Here is a 13,530-nt window from a genome sequence, read left to right on the forward strand (position 1 = left end):
TTCAAAACACAAAGCTATATTCTGCTACTCTCTGTTTTATTGTGACTTACAGTTGCTACATGCAACATCAAAGTCATGGTGGTTGTTTTTTTTTAGAAAGATTTGATAACTTCTTTGGTAACTTTGCATTACTAATTGTAAAATGTTTTCACTTAGTACTTCTCAAATGGTTGTCCATTTCATTGACGTGATCATTGTTTACCTCAGATTTTCCACAAATCTATAAGAAAACTGCCAGTTATCCTGTTTAAGAACCTTGCAGAGCAAGTACATTCTCTGATATTACTAAAGAAGCCAAATTGATGTTTTGGAGAGGAACTCGTTTTGAAAGTAACTTCTGGTTCAAATCCAGTAACCAATTTCAAGTGTGCCTGAGAAGACTCAGTAGAATTTGATAGGCACCCAGGCAAATTGCAGCTATATTTTCTTGTCAGGATAATGGTAGTTTACTGAGTAGTAGCAGAGACAATGGGTTAGAACCCTGGTACTGAAAAACATTTGGGAGAAGTCCAAATGTAGTAAAGATTTTTTAAAATTTTATATTCATAAAATATGTTCTCTTGTGGCACACTATTTTACCAATATTTATTGAGCTTTTTCTACGTGGTAGTTATTATTCTAGGTGCTGGGAATACACAAGTGAACAAAAGAGTTTTGGGCAGAATCATATTCTCTAATCTATGTTCTTAAAAGGTACGTTCCTGTGTGGATGGTAGATGAGTGGAAGCAAGTGGAAGAGTGGAAACAGGGGAAACTGTTAAAAGGGCTTTTGTGGTAACTGGAGAAAGAAATGATGATGGCTTGGCCTGGAGTGAGCGTAGTGTTGGACATTTGGGGCCTAGAACAAGGAAAATTGCGGAGGTCTCTATGAGGAATGGAAAGTAGAATTTAATTTTGGTTGTAAATGTAAGGTGCTCATTAGATATCTAAGTAGAGCTGTCTCAAGGTAAAGGGAATGTCCTTTAACTTGGGGATCGGTAAGGGTTGGAGAGGGCAATGGTTGTTATATGAAAGGAATTTCAAACCACAGTTTGAATATGATCACAAAAGATGAATGTTGAAAAAAAGGTAAGGTATCCTAAAATTTAAATGTTGAGGGGTTGAGGGTTCAGGAAAAAAACTAAAAGGAACAGCCCTGAAAAAGCAGTGATTTTGAAACTATCCATGTTATATTGTGTTGCATCTATGGTTTATTTGAAAATTAAAGCTATATTATAAGGGAGTGATCAATTGTGTTAAGTACTGCTGATGGATGGGGAGGATGAAAATTGAGAAATATAGTTTATTGAGCAACATGGAAGCTAGTGGGGATACTAACAATAGCAGCAAAAACCTGCCCAAAACGGGATTCAAAAAAATTAAGGGAGGAAGGTAAGACAAGTCTTAGAGAAGTCTGTGTTATTTTGAAAGAACAGAACTGGGATGGCTACTGGACTCAACAGATTTTTAATTTGAGAATATGTTAATAGAATGATACACAAAGGAGAAAGTTTATTGTATAAAGCAAAAGAAACATTAAGTGTCTACATCTATGTTTGGATCTATTTAATGTGAATTTTGGTTCCTTTTGGATGATTATACACCTCCTAGACCTATCACCCAATATATATCATTAATCATCTGGCAGTGGATACTGTATCCCCTTTATGCAGCACTAAGGGACTAGTAAGAAATTCACAAACAGTCCTTGAGAAATTTACAGTTTAGTGCAAATTAGAGAAAACATAATAGCAGCACATCTAACAAGTTTAAATTATAGACAATAAACTTAAAAAAATCCTCATGCCTCAGCTACTGTCATGTGCAGCTTATGCACAACAACTTGGTTAGATTGCTTAATTCAGAGGGCAGAAAACCTGATACTTTTAGTCTGTAAGGAAGACATGAATTGGATAGATACAAACCTTAGTGAGAATTTGAACTGAGACAGGTAACTTGGTTAGCCCATTAACACAGTTGATTGTGGAGGGAAAAAAAGATTCATTAAGGATTCATAGGGATGATTTTAATATTACTAATTTTTATCCGCACATTTCACCTTTGCTGAAGCCATATGTTGTTCATTAGCTTTTATTTGAAATGGCAACAGAATAGTGAGTTTGTAAAAAGGTAAGATATTTTGTAGTGCAGGGTAGATACTTTTGCTTGCATACACTTGAGGATGCCCACAGGGAGTAAAGACACTTGTTATGGGGACTATCAACACAATTGATGCAAGACACGCCCACAGTTTATCTGTACAACAGTAATTGCCATACCTCGCGCCTCCAGTCATGTAAGTAATGCTCTGCTGGACCTGAGGTCACGAGACTCGGGTCCAGATTTGCCATTACACTTCTTGTTCCTCAATTAAACCTCTTCCCTGTTTTCAGCGTTTCCTCGGCCTCTAGCGAGCCGCCGCGTTTCAGGACACGGGAAGAGCTTCCTGGTCTGGGGGAGTTTCGGCAGTGGCCGAAGGTACAGGATGACAAAAAATTGGCATCCCGACACAGCTCTTTTCAGCAATATTCCCAGCACAAGGAACAATAACATCTCCACCACAGTTTCCTCGACGGGAAAGAAAAAAATCGCATCCGTGTTGAGGAATTATCCCTTTCTTTTGTGTTTCATGAGCTTCACGGTTACCGTTAACTCTGTTCTTTCCAGCCTGAGTCAGAGGTTGGACAGTTTCATGCCTTCTCGCTTAAAACACACACTAGTTTTCTGTGGTCTCGCATGGCTTCAGCTTTTTTTTTTTTTTTTAAGTGCAGTCTTTAAAGCATCACTGCCCGCCTCTCCGGTCTCAAGATCTGTTTGTCTTTCCCCAGTCTGAGTGCCAGAGCCCTGCGGTCTGATCTGTACTGGAAGGATCGGGAACAGGACCACGAGACAGCCGAGGCGGCGAGCCGGCTAGAGCGGCTCCATGGAGCTGTACGGCCGTGCCGCTCTCACCGTTCTTTCGCTCTCTATGGTTGAGTGCAAGCCCCTCCCCCGCCCGGGAAGTCCGGCTTCTTGACGCCTGCGCAGGGCCGCGAGATAGTTCCGTTTCCGGGGGAGCGTTTCTTTTTCCGTTCCTGGCTTTCAGTTGTCGCGGTTGGTGGACAGTAACGGAGCCAAGATGCTGCGAAATCTGCTGGTGAGTAGCTTCTGGCCTTGCATTCGAGACGGGGATAGGGTTTGGGAGCGAAGCTAAGCGACCACGACAGACGAACCCTATCCTGGCAATGGGGCCGAAAACGGCTTGTGAAGTCACCTTGGCCCGTGTCCTTTTCCAGCTGACCTTTCTTTCCCTTGAAATTTCTTCCTCTCGGCCCAGGCCGTTGCTGGGTAAACTGTAGGGAGTGGAGCGGTTGGGAGGCCAGCCCGGGCTACCGTGAGGAGGTTAGTAGCTCCGATGTAACACCGAAGTCCAGATGGGGAGTTTCTGACCCTCGGAAGCACCAGGCAGAAAGGTTCGGCTGGTACGGAGAGGTTTTGACTGAGCTTTGAGAGCATCAGAAGGTAGTTTACAAGCCAAGTCACTGCATTTTGCCCGGGACTTCGGGGAGTGGGCATGGCTGCAGTGCAGTGCCGGTTCTGTCAGGTAGCTGCTCTGATACCTCCACCGACTTGGAGCATGAGAAATATTCTTCCAAAATGTTGAGAAAAAGGAAAATGCAACAGTGATAGTTTTCTTTTGCAATTCAGCAAGGTTTTACTTAGCTTCTCAATATTATTTTCGAAAGTGGAGTGCAGATGTAATTACTTAATTCAACTAAAATACAGTCTTTTTTAAAAAAAGATTTTGTACCCTACTAGCTTTTTCTTAAAGGAAAATGTAATGAGGGATGCATTTTATTTAAGTAGGAATCGTACTAGTGTATTTTGCTAACAAGAAATAGATTTTTAATATAATATGAAAACATCAGCATAGGTTATTTTTTAATCATTCTTTTTAAAATGTAATATTGATAAACATTTTCTTCGAGTTATAAAAGGCTACAGGTTCAATTTAGGTAGAAATAAAAATGGTGTTTGGGGTCTGCAAAGTGTAAAATGAAGAGCAGAGCAGAGGATGAAACACAAATGGAAAAATGTGGCTGCTGGTCCATGGCTTTGCTGCTTACACATCAATTAGGCTTTCCGTGGCTATTCGCTCTTCTGTACAAGAAAGGATTGAATGTGGTTGGCTCCGAAGGATTCTGTTGGTTCTAAATCTGTTTAATGTTTCTGCATTTCCCATTTCAGGCTCTTCGTCAGATTGCCCAGAGAACCATAAGCACTGCTTCACGCAGGCATTTTGAAAATAAAGTTCCAGAGAAACAAAAACTATTTCAGGTACTCAAATATTTTATAGGAGGTTGTTATTATAATAATTAGACTAGCAAGAGTTGGAGATTAGGGAAAATCTAGAGATAGCTGATTGCCAGTGGTCCTGGTATATTAGAGGAACAATGATGGAAATGGTCTTTTGGCAGCTAACTGAAAAAGGAGAAAGGGCAAGAGAAAGAAATGAGCAAAAAGAGTGTAAGTCAATGATAAATTTTTTTTGGAGTTTGGTGGATTGGCATTCGTTGCATGTGGTTGCATAGGAACAGGCAAATAGATGACAGAAAGGGCCTAAACACAGAACAAACATACATGTAGAAATGTAATATAAGCTGAAAGGTGCTATTTCATATCAGCTGGAAAGGACACAGTGTGTTAGTATTGAAATAAATTGCTTGTTTTTTACAAAATAGTTTATTTTTTTATTTGAAAGGCAGAGAGAAGTGGGAGTGCTAAGGAGAGAGAGATTGAAGAGAGATTGATCTTCATTTGCTAGTTTACTCCCCAAATGCCTGCAACAACTGGGGATGGGCCAGGCTAAAGTCCAGAACCCAGACCTTGATCCAAGTCTCCTATGCAAGTATCAGAGACCCAAATACTTGAGCCATCATCTGCTACCTCCCAGGGTTTGGATTAGTAGGAAGCTGGATTGGAAGCTGGGGTGGGATTCTGATATGGATCTGGACATTCCAAGTGGCAGCTTAACCCAGTGTGCCACAGCTACCTACAGGTGAATGTTTTAAAGAAAGTAAAGTTAGAGTCCTTCTGTGTAATAATCTAAGAAAATAAGTTGCAAATATAAGTGTTTCTCCCTCAAAACATAAGAGAATACTTAACAATCTTAAAGGTGGGAAAGTCTTCTAAGGAGAAAAATTGCAAGGTTTGATACCATATATAACCATAGTTATAAAAGACAAGTGACAAATAGCAAATTTTCAAAATGTGACAGCTTAGTTAAAGAAAGAACTACATATCAATAAAAAAGAAATGCAAATTGTCTGCCATCAGTCCTGGCCCCAAACAGGGACTCCTGAGGAACACTGCTGGCACTGCCCGTTGCCACCACAATTTTATTTTGGGCTGGCAGTGGTTTGGGAAGCACTAGTGGCCACAGATCACGTCTTTAACATTGAACAGAGAACGTGGTTTTTCTCCTGGAGATGAAGTAGGAAAACCAGTACTGACTGAACAGGCTATACCTGACTGCAGAGCAGAAACAGCCATGCTACAATGTGCAAGGCCGAGGCTATGATGGCTGCCAACATTTCTAAGACCCCTCTGGACAAATACACTGTAGACCAGCTCAACTACCTTCATGGTTCTAGTCCTGAGCCATCACCCTTCTGATTTTAGAGGTCACAGTGTTGTCTTGTCTTTACCTTACCTGGGAAATAAAAAACTATCTTCTGTGAAAACATGACCAGAGTCTTATTTTAGTATATGTGCTGCCAAAGCGATCACTGGACCAGAGTCCTATTAAAACAAGCATGACAAAAAGAAAAGAAACTCAAAATAACAATTTACCACCCTGACTCATGCTCCTAAGTGATAGTCAAGATTTTAGAAAGATGAAATAGGTTATATTGGCCAAGTATGGGAGATAGTACCTTCATACACAGTACTTTCATACATGCTGAATAGTATAATTGGTATGAAAGTTTTAGAGGATATTTGAGAATAATATTAAAAACAAATTATATGCCCTGTCATATGGGAGGCCCACTTTATAAGACTCTTAAAAACATAATAGCATAGGTATATGAAAATAGGAAAGAGCATTTTAATTTAAAATTAAATTTCATGTTATCAAACCTTGCAGCCTAGCAACCTAAATATCCATTAAAAGAGGATTGGCTGATTCACTTATTTCCCATGATGGAATGCTGTGTGGCCATTGAATAAGGTAGACTTAAATGAATTAACAGAATTTTTTTTTTTTTTTTTAAGATAGTGTTAAATGGAAAACAGCAGGCTGATGTTGTAGTGCAGCATGGATTAAGCTACCACCTGCAGCACTGGCATTGCATCTGAGCACTGGTTCGAGTCCTGCATGCTCTATTTCTGATCCAGCTCCCTACTAATGCATCTGGGAAGGCAGTGGACTATGGCCCAAGTGCTTGGGTTCCAGCCACTCAGTGGGAGACCTGGATGGAGTTCCAGGCTTCTGGTTTTGGCCTGTTCTAACCCCTTCTGTTGCAGCCATTTGGGGAGTGAACCAGAGAATGGAAGATCTATATATCTATCTATCTATTTCTCTCTCTTGCTGTAACTCCACCTTTCAAATAAATAAGTCATTTTTAAAGATTTATTTATTTGAAAGGCAGAGTTACAGAGAGAGTTTCCATCTGCTGGTTCATTCCCCAAATGGCCACAATGGCCAGAATTGGGCTGGTCTGAGGCCAGGAGCCAGGAGCTTCTTCTGGGTCTCCTATGTGCATACTGGGGCCCAAGCACCTGGTCCATGTTCTGCTTTCCCAGGTGGATTAGCAGGGAGCTGGATCAGAAGTAGAGCAGCCAAGACTTGAACCAGTGCCCATATGGGATGCTGGCACTGCAAGCGGCAGTTTTATCCGCTATGTTATAGCACCAGCCCCATAAATAAGTCTTTTTAAAAAATGGAAAATGGTATATGGCATACCATTATAGAGCATAGTCTCATTATGTATTATTAAGTCTGTGGAAGATATTTGCCCATACAAGCATTTTAAAAGTCTAAAATATGTGCATATTGTTAACAGTTATCTCTGAAAGGAAGACTTAGTGGAGTAAAATAATTGACCTTTGTATATAGATTTTGAGTTGCTTTTGTTTTATTGCGATTTCTAGTTTTTCCAAATAAAATTCCAAGCAATAAAAAAAGTATCATATGTACTGCATAAAAATATTTAACAGATACACTAAGTATCTATTCCATGGCAAATGCTAGAGTAGATGCCAAGGATATAATTTAAGATGATAAACCAAAATCCCCTCCCTCCCTTTTTAAGGGGGAAAACAAAAAAAAAAAACCTTATGCCTAAAGTGTGACAGTTATTGGGGTGGACTATTAGACTAACAGTTAAGACACCATGACTCTGGGTCCAGTGCTGTGGCGCAGTGGGTTAAAGCCCCAGCCTGAAGCCACAGGTATTCCATATGGGCACCAGTTCGAGTCCCAGCTACTCCTCTTCTGATCCAGTTCTCTGGTTTGCCCTGGGAAGGTATTAGAAGATGGCCCAGGTCCTTGGGCCCCTGCACCCTCGTGGGAGACCTGGAAGAAGCTCCTGGTTCCTGATTTCAGATCAGCTCAGCTCTGGCTGTTGTGGCCATTTGGGGAGTGAACCAGCGGATGGAAGACCTCTTTCTCTCTGTAACTCTGTATTTCAAACAAATAAAAATAAATCTTGGGGGGAAAAAAAAAAAAGACACCATGACCCTCCTCAGAGTACTTGGGTTTGATTTGTGACTCTGGCTTCCTCATTCTAGTTTCCTGCCAATGCAGACTCTTGGGGGCGGGGGCAGTGGTGATGGCTCATGTAACTGGTTTTCTATCATCTACATGGGAGATGGACTGAGTTCCTGGTTCCTGGCTTCCACCAAGCCTTTGCTTTTACTTTTGTATTTGCATTTGTAGAGTGATCCAGTAGATGGGATCATGCTAGCTCTGAAATAAAGTTTTTAAAAAATATTTGAAAGAGTTACATACGTAAAGGGAGAGATACATGGAGACCTTCCATCTGCTGGTTCACTCCCCAAATGACCAGTTGGTCTAAGCTAGACTGAAACCAGGACCCAGGAGCTTCATCTGGGTCGCCTACATGAGTGGCAGGGACCCTGGGACTTGGGCCATCCTCCACTGCTTACCCAGGCACATTAGCAGGGAGCTGGATCAGAAATGGAGTAACCGGGACTTGAACCAGCACTCATGGGGTGCAGGCGGCAGCTTAACCCATTGCGCCACAGTGCTGGTCCCAAGAGATAAAATTTTTAGAGTATGATAATTATTGATTATATTCCTTGGAAAGACCATCTGTATTGGATCTCAAGAGTAGTAGTAATATAGAAAGAATGAAGAAAATGTAGGCCTTTTAAATTTTGATGTTTAAAACTATTTTAATTCTAGGGGCTTAAGCAACTATTTTATTTTATATGAATAATTAGTCTTTTGAAACTCAGTTGGAGATAAGTGACTCATCTAATCATGTCTTTTTTTTTAACGTTTAGGAGGATAATGGAATTCCAGTGCATCTAAAAGGTGGGGTAGCTGATGCTCTCCTGTATAGAGCCACCATGATTCTTACAGTTGGTGGTAAGACATTCAGAATGTTTGAAGATTTATAGAAAAGCGATAGTAATGATAACTAACAACTACATAAACATGGAGTCTGTCTCTGGAATCTGACTTGATATTGTGTCTCATATAAACATTCAAGAGAGTGATTAATATATACTATATAAGAATATATTTCTAAAAACTATAGAACAGTGAAGTTCTATTATTATCTTATGATAGAGGTGGCTTTTTGATTGTGCCTATTTTTCAGCCAAAAATGTCCATTCTATCTGCCTCTGATAGCAGGAGCTTTTAAAACATTTTGACTGATGCATAATGTAAAGACATTCTACTTTAACTCCCTGTACATACATATTTATGAATGAAACAAACCTTGTACAGAACAATGCTTAGCTTTTACTATTTGTAAGCACTTTGATGTCTTTCCAGTGTATTGGGCAGGTCCCTCAGTATTAGCAGTGTCATATCACACGTTGGTATCATAGGAGTATAGTTAGGATTTGAATGATTGCTGTCTAGGAAAGGGAGGGAAACTATTTGCATAATTGTGTGCCCATCTTATTGATAGAAATATTATATACATGGATTTCTGTATCTCCTACGTGAAACTTTATTCCTCATTTTAAAATTGAGGAAATTGTGTTGGTTATCCAAACAATATTGCTTCTATGTGAAAAAGCTGAGATTTGAACCTTAATTCAGAGTCCTACACCTCATGTGAGGTGCTTTCTTTGGCTTGAATTGAATACGGTTAAAAGTAGAAGGGACTTTGATGAACAAGACAACAATCAGATAGTGACATTTGTGCTTCGTAAATAACTACATTCTTTTCAGTCAATTCAATGATTTCTTAGACATGGTGGTAATGTTTTAAAAGTAAAATTCTAGTGATTAGATTTTTTATATTAATTTGATTATTTAAAAATTATATTCCTGTTGGTTTTACAGTGATGATGTATGTTAGGGACTTTAAGGTTATTTTAACCTCTTTTGCCTTTTAAATCATCCTTAGTATTTCTCAAGCAGTCTTAGGTTAGTATGGAATTAGCCTTTCTATATATTCTTAAAGTTATTTAAAATTTTTTTTACATTATTATTGGCAAATATGTTAATGTGTCGTATCTTGCACTTTCTGTAGCAATTAGCTAATATCAAAACTAGATCAAATGTATTTTACAAATACTTTAAAATTGTCTAGCAGCTATCAAAATGCTTTTTGGTGCTCCCATTAAGGTAGTCTTAATACCAACCTTTCCTTTGTCTTACAGTTTTTGAGCTGGAATATTAACTTTATATGTTGAAATATCAGAATTTCTTATAAATCTTTTGTTTTTGTTTCTCAGGAACAGCATATGCCATATATCAGCTGGCCATGGCTTCATTTCCCAAGAAGCAGGATTGACCTGGGTCATCCCAGTAATTACTTGGTTCAGTTCCATTCAGCTCTCTATGAACCAGTAGCTTGATAAATAGCTGAGCTCTTCTCTGGGGATCAATATTTATTGACTTGTACTAACTGCCACCAATAAAGCAGTCTTTACCATGCTTTGTCTTATTTTTATCACTTTAGACTAAATTATACCAATAATTCAATTCATTTGGTTAGTACTAATAAATTTTAGGGAGTAAAAAAAAAGATTTTTTTGACATGAAGCTAGTATAAAATATTATATTATTATGAAATAATATGAATTTATGACTCAGAATTGTATAGTAGGTGGTCTTTAATTTCAGTGGAACTTGACACTTGAAAACATACTGCTTTCCTCTGCCCCTCTTCTGTTCTATATCCCTGGGATATGCTGAAACCTGGGGATAAAATGCAGGTAATTTTTGACTCCTGAGGTATAAGTTTGTTTCATTTATTTCAGCTATGTGAGAGAATGTTTAAATGTTAAGAGTTTTCCCACAGTTTAGAGCTAGCCTTTACTTAGAATGACTGTAAAGTAATTCAGTACTTTCTTTCCCACACACAGAGTAGCCTTTTATGATGTTATATAATATAAAAGTATACAATAGTCAGTTCATTCCTAAAAGTTACTTTTTGAGGGGAGCACAGCTCAAACTTTGTCTCCTGACAAGACTAGAAACCATTATAGCCATGTAATGAACCATGTAATGAAACCTTGGATTACCTTGGGTAGCTAACCTTGCTAAATCTGTATCTTCAGCTGAATAAGTAGGAAAATACCTAGTGTGCATGGTTGGTTATTCTAAAGAATGTGAAACACAAAGAGTGGTTTTGGGCACATGCCAGGTGTGAATAAATGTTTGGTATGCCCTTGCTAGCTCTCTGACAACAGGAGCCTGTTCTTTTGCCTCCTGTCCCCATCAGTTTGGCACAAGGTAGAGGCCATCAGCTGTGGTTAGGCCTGGTAGGGCAGGGTCACAGTTTTATCCACACGCCAGATGCCTTTCGTTTTTCAGCTGTGCTACATTAGCATACAGCTTTCATTCTTGTAAGATGGCTGTTTCAGCTCCAGCTAACTCATTTAATGGTCTAGCAGGAAGAGGGATAAAGGCCAAAACAGCACATGCTAAATAAATGAGCTCTGTTTTTTTAGAAGACACTCATTTTACTTATTTGAAAGGCGCAGTTACAGAGAAGGAGAGAGAGACGGAGAGAAACATCTTCCATTTGTTGGTTGACTCTCAAGATGCCACAATGGCCAGGTCTAGGCCAGGAGCCTGGAACTCCCAATTGTTTCCTACTTTAGTGGTAGGAGCATGAGCACTAACTGGTGCTCATATGGGATGTGAGTCACAGAAGGTGGCTTAATTTGGCTTAATGTGCTGCACCATGATGCTGGCCTCATGAGCCCTGTTTAAAGCTCAACACAAAACTTCAGGTTTTACCTCTTTGGCTATAACTTTGTCACATGATTGTGCCTGGATTCAGGAAGACCAAGTGTCAGGCAGGACATTCTGCCTAGCAAAATAAGTGTGTGTGTGTGTGTGTGTTTTAAATATTTATTTATTTGAAAGAGTTACACAGAGGAGAGGAGAGGCGGAGAGAGAGAGAGGTCATCCATCTGCTAGTTCACTCCCCAATTGGCTGGAGCTGCACCGATCTGAAGTCAGGAGACAGGAGTTTCTTCCAGGTCTCCCAGGCGGGTGCAGGGGCCCAAGGACTTGGACCATTTTCCACTGCTTTCCCAGGCCACAGCAGAGATTCCCAGGCCACAGCAGAGAGCTGGATCAGAAGTGGAGCAGCTGGGTCTTGAACCGGTGCCCATATGGGATGCCGGTGCTTCAGGCCAGGGCATTAACCTGCTGTGTCACAGTGCCGGCCCCAAAGATTGATTTATTTGAGAAGCAGAGTTAGAAGTCTTCCATCCACTGGTTCACTCCCGAAATAGCTGCAACATCAGGAACCGGGCTGATCTGAAGCCAGAAGCTGCTGCTGGGTCTCCCATGCGGATGCAGGGTCCCAAGCATTTGGGCCATCTGCTGCTGCTTTCCCAGGCACATTAGCAGGGAGCAGGATCAGAAGCAGAGCAGCCGGGACCCAAACTGGTGCCCATATGGGATCCTGGCATTGCAGGCCAGGGCTTTAACCTGCTGTACCACAGTGCTGGCCCCATTGTTTTGTAAAGAGAAACTGTTGAGTTGGTAACTAGCAATCTTTGCTGAACCACTGTTTTTTTGAAAGAATGAAGTCAATTTATGAAGGGGGCCGTGATTTAGAAGCATTTCAGATTCTAGCTCAAGTGTTCGCTGATGCAAGTTGCATTTCATTGGCTGATATCTTCCCTATTTTACTTTAGTTGAAATAGATACCTCTAGCCAAGAACCCATCCCAGATTTCCTATCTATCATAGCATCTAATGGAACCACTGCCGTGTGCCCTCCACAGTAGTTCAATGTTTAATAAATGGCAGCCATTGTTAGTTTCTCATAGCAGACAGTGTTTTAAAAAGACCTACTTAGTGGGGCATTAGGTGCAGCAGTTAAGATACCACTTCAGACATCTGCATCCCATATTGGAGAGCCTGGTTCAAGCCTTGGCTCCTTTTCTGATTGCAGTTTCCCACTAATGCACACTCCAGGAGGCAGCAGATGATGGCTCATGTATTTGGGCCCTGGAATTTTTTAAAATCTTAGGGAACACAAAATGCAAAAGAGATATAGAGAATTCAAGAATTATAACAGGGCCGGCGCCGTAGCTCACTAGGCTAATACTCCGCCTTGTGGCGCCGGCACACCAGATTCTAGTCCCGGTCAGGGTGCCAGATTCTGTCCCGGTTGCCCCTCTTCCAGGCCAGCTCTCTGCTGTGGCCAGGGAGTGCAGTGGAGGATGGCCCAAGTCCTTGGGCCCTGCACCCCATGGGAGACCAGGAGAAGTACCTGGCTCCTGCCGTCGGATCAGCATGGTGTGCAGGCCGCAGCGCGCCGGCCGCGGCGGCCATTGGAGGGTGAACCAATGGCAAAGGAAGACCTTTCTGTCTCTCTCTCACTGTCCACTCTGCCTGTGGGGGAAAAAAAAGAATTATAACAGGAATTATGCAGTTGCTATTGGTGATTGGTTCAGTGTTCGCACAGAGAATCCTCTACAAAACTAGGAATCTTCACAGGCATTCAGCTTGGGACCCTCTTCCTGGGTTCTGGTATGCATCCACGTGAAGAACATCATCTTAGGAACCACTATCCTGAGTTTCTACCTGTACCACTGGTCTAGATGCCAGGGAACCATAGGTGAACAAAACAAGCAGATTCCTGCCATCACGGAGTTTGCGTTTTTGAGGAGAGACAGGGAAGATGGTGCATACAAAAATAAGTTGGAAAAAATGTCAGAAGACAGTAAGTTTTATGGGAGAAAAAAGGCCTGGGGGAAAGCTGGCATGGGGGTAGATGATGCATTGCTTTATTAAAGTGGTCAGCATAGGGTTCAATGGTGAGAGTGTAGAAGCTGTGCTCGTTATCATATATGGGGAAAAGAAAAAACTTGGAGCAGGTGCCCTAAGGTGTAT

General features: G+C 40.9%; 1 protein-coding gene across 3 annotated transcripts; it reads left to right on the forward strand.

Moving 5' to 3' along the window:
* The first annotated feature begins 534 nt into the window (after window positions 1–534).
* On the forward strand, window positions 535–10,105 carry COX7A2 (cytochrome c oxidase subunit 7A2). 3 transcript variants are annotated; one of them, XM_070073881.1, is made up of 5 exons: window positions 2,240–2,457; window positions 2,808–3,115; window positions 4,207–4,296; window positions 8,491–8,575; window positions 9,904–10,105. In XM_070073881.1, the coding sequence occupies exons 2-5, from the start codon at window positions 3,098–3,100 to the stop codon at window positions 9,960–9,962; spliced, it is 252 nt and encodes an 83-aa protein (XP_069929982.1). In that variant the 5' UTR covers window positions 2,240–2,457; window positions 2,808–3,097; the 3' UTR covers window positions 9,963–10,105. The 3 variants fall into 3 exon arrangements, with proteins under 3 accessions (XP_069929983.1, XP_069929982.1, XP_051711474.1); XM_051855514.2 differs by lacking the exon at window positions 2,240–2,457 and having other exon boundaries at window positions 2,727–3,115; XM_070073882.1 differs by lacking the exons at window positions 4,207–4,296; window positions 8,491–8,575; window positions 9,904–10,105 and adding an exon at window positions 535–693 and having other exon boundaries at window positions 2,373–2,457; window positions 2,808–3,091.
* Window positions 10,106–13,530: the final 3,425 nt, after the last annotated feature.

Source organism: Oryctolagus cuniculus, chromosome 5 (genome assembly GCF_964237555.1).
Source record: "Oryctolagus cuniculus chromosome 5, mOryCun1.1, whole genome shotgun sequence".
NCBI lineage: Eukaryota > Metazoa > Chordata > Mammalia > Lagomorpha > Leporidae > Oryctolagus > Oryctolagus cuniculus.

Bases quoted from the DNA above. Each gene is read 5' to 3' on its own strand.
- COX7A2 (XM_070073881.1), top strand. The intron at 4,297-8,490 runs GTACTCAAATAT...TTTAACGTTTAG, and splicing joins AGAAACAAAAACTATTTCAG to GAGGATAATGGAATTCCAGT. The intron at 8,576-9,903 runs GTAAGACATTCA...TTTGTTTCTCAG, and splicing joins CATGATTCTTACAGTTGGTG to GAACAGCATATGCCATATAT.